Raw genomic sequence first — 634 nt, 5'->3', positions numbered from 1 at the left:
GGGGATGGGGGGGGGGAAGGAGAAGGGTCAAGAAGAGGAGGGGGAGGAGAAGGCGGAAAGGAGGGAGGGGAAAGAGAAAGAAAGGGAAGGGCAGGAAGGGTGGGGTGAGGGGGGTATGGCGCCCTACCCGTGAGGATGAGGAGCGGAGACATGAGGGCAATCTCCTCCTTGGGCATCCCGTACTCGATCAACTTCAGGTTGGTGGCGGCGTCCGTGACGGCGAAGCCCGCCTTGACGGTCAGGAGCACCAGGCACATGGAGCGCACGGGAGGGAGCTAGGGGGGGGTTCGTTTGCAGGGACGAAAGAGTTGGGCAGGAAACACGTGAGGGGATGGATGGGAGCATGGGAAAGAGGATGCGGGGCTCGAAAGAAACAAAAAGCCGTGTAAACCAAGGTCGACAAAAGCGACTGCCCGGGAAAAGGAGCGTGGACCGCCAAGGGAAGGAAGAGCAAGCGGACACGTTCAGGCAGGCGCTGCAAGAAAAAGAGGGTACCTTGAGGATACGCCATAGCTGCTGGTAGGTCTTGGAGACGCTCGGGGTGAGGGCGGTGGGCTCCTCCTCTCGCTTCCGCTCCTCCGGCTTGAGGGCCACGAGGAGGGTGGTGCTGAGGAAGACCCAGCCCCAGAAGAAG

General features: G+C 61.7%; 1 protein-coding gene across 1 annotated transcript; it reads right to left on the bottom strand.

Moving 5' to 3' along the window:
- Window positions 1-2: 2 nt before the first annotated feature.
- Window positions 3-606, bottom strand: NGA_0730400 (acetyl-coenzyme a transporter 1; the record flags this gene model as incomplete). The annotated part of the gene is made up of 2 exons (XM_005852420.1): window positions 3-275; window positions 496-606. Coding segments are annotated over 2 exons (384 nt in total), but the record flags the coding sequence as incomplete, so codon positions are not given.
- Between the last annotated feature and the right edge of the window lie 28 nt (window positions 607-634).

The sequence above is a fragment of the Nannochloropsis gaditana genome, assembly GCF_000240725.1.
Source record: "Nannochloropsis gaditana CCMP526 unplaced genomic scaffold scaffold1259, whole genome shotgun sequence".
In the NCBI taxonomy this organism is placed as follows: Eukaryota; class Eustigmatophyceae; order Eustigmatales; family Monodopsidaceae; genus Microchloropsis; species Microchloropsis gaditana.
Note: the sequence above shows the minus strand (reverse complement) of the source record. Positions and strands in the feature narration are given on the sequence as shown.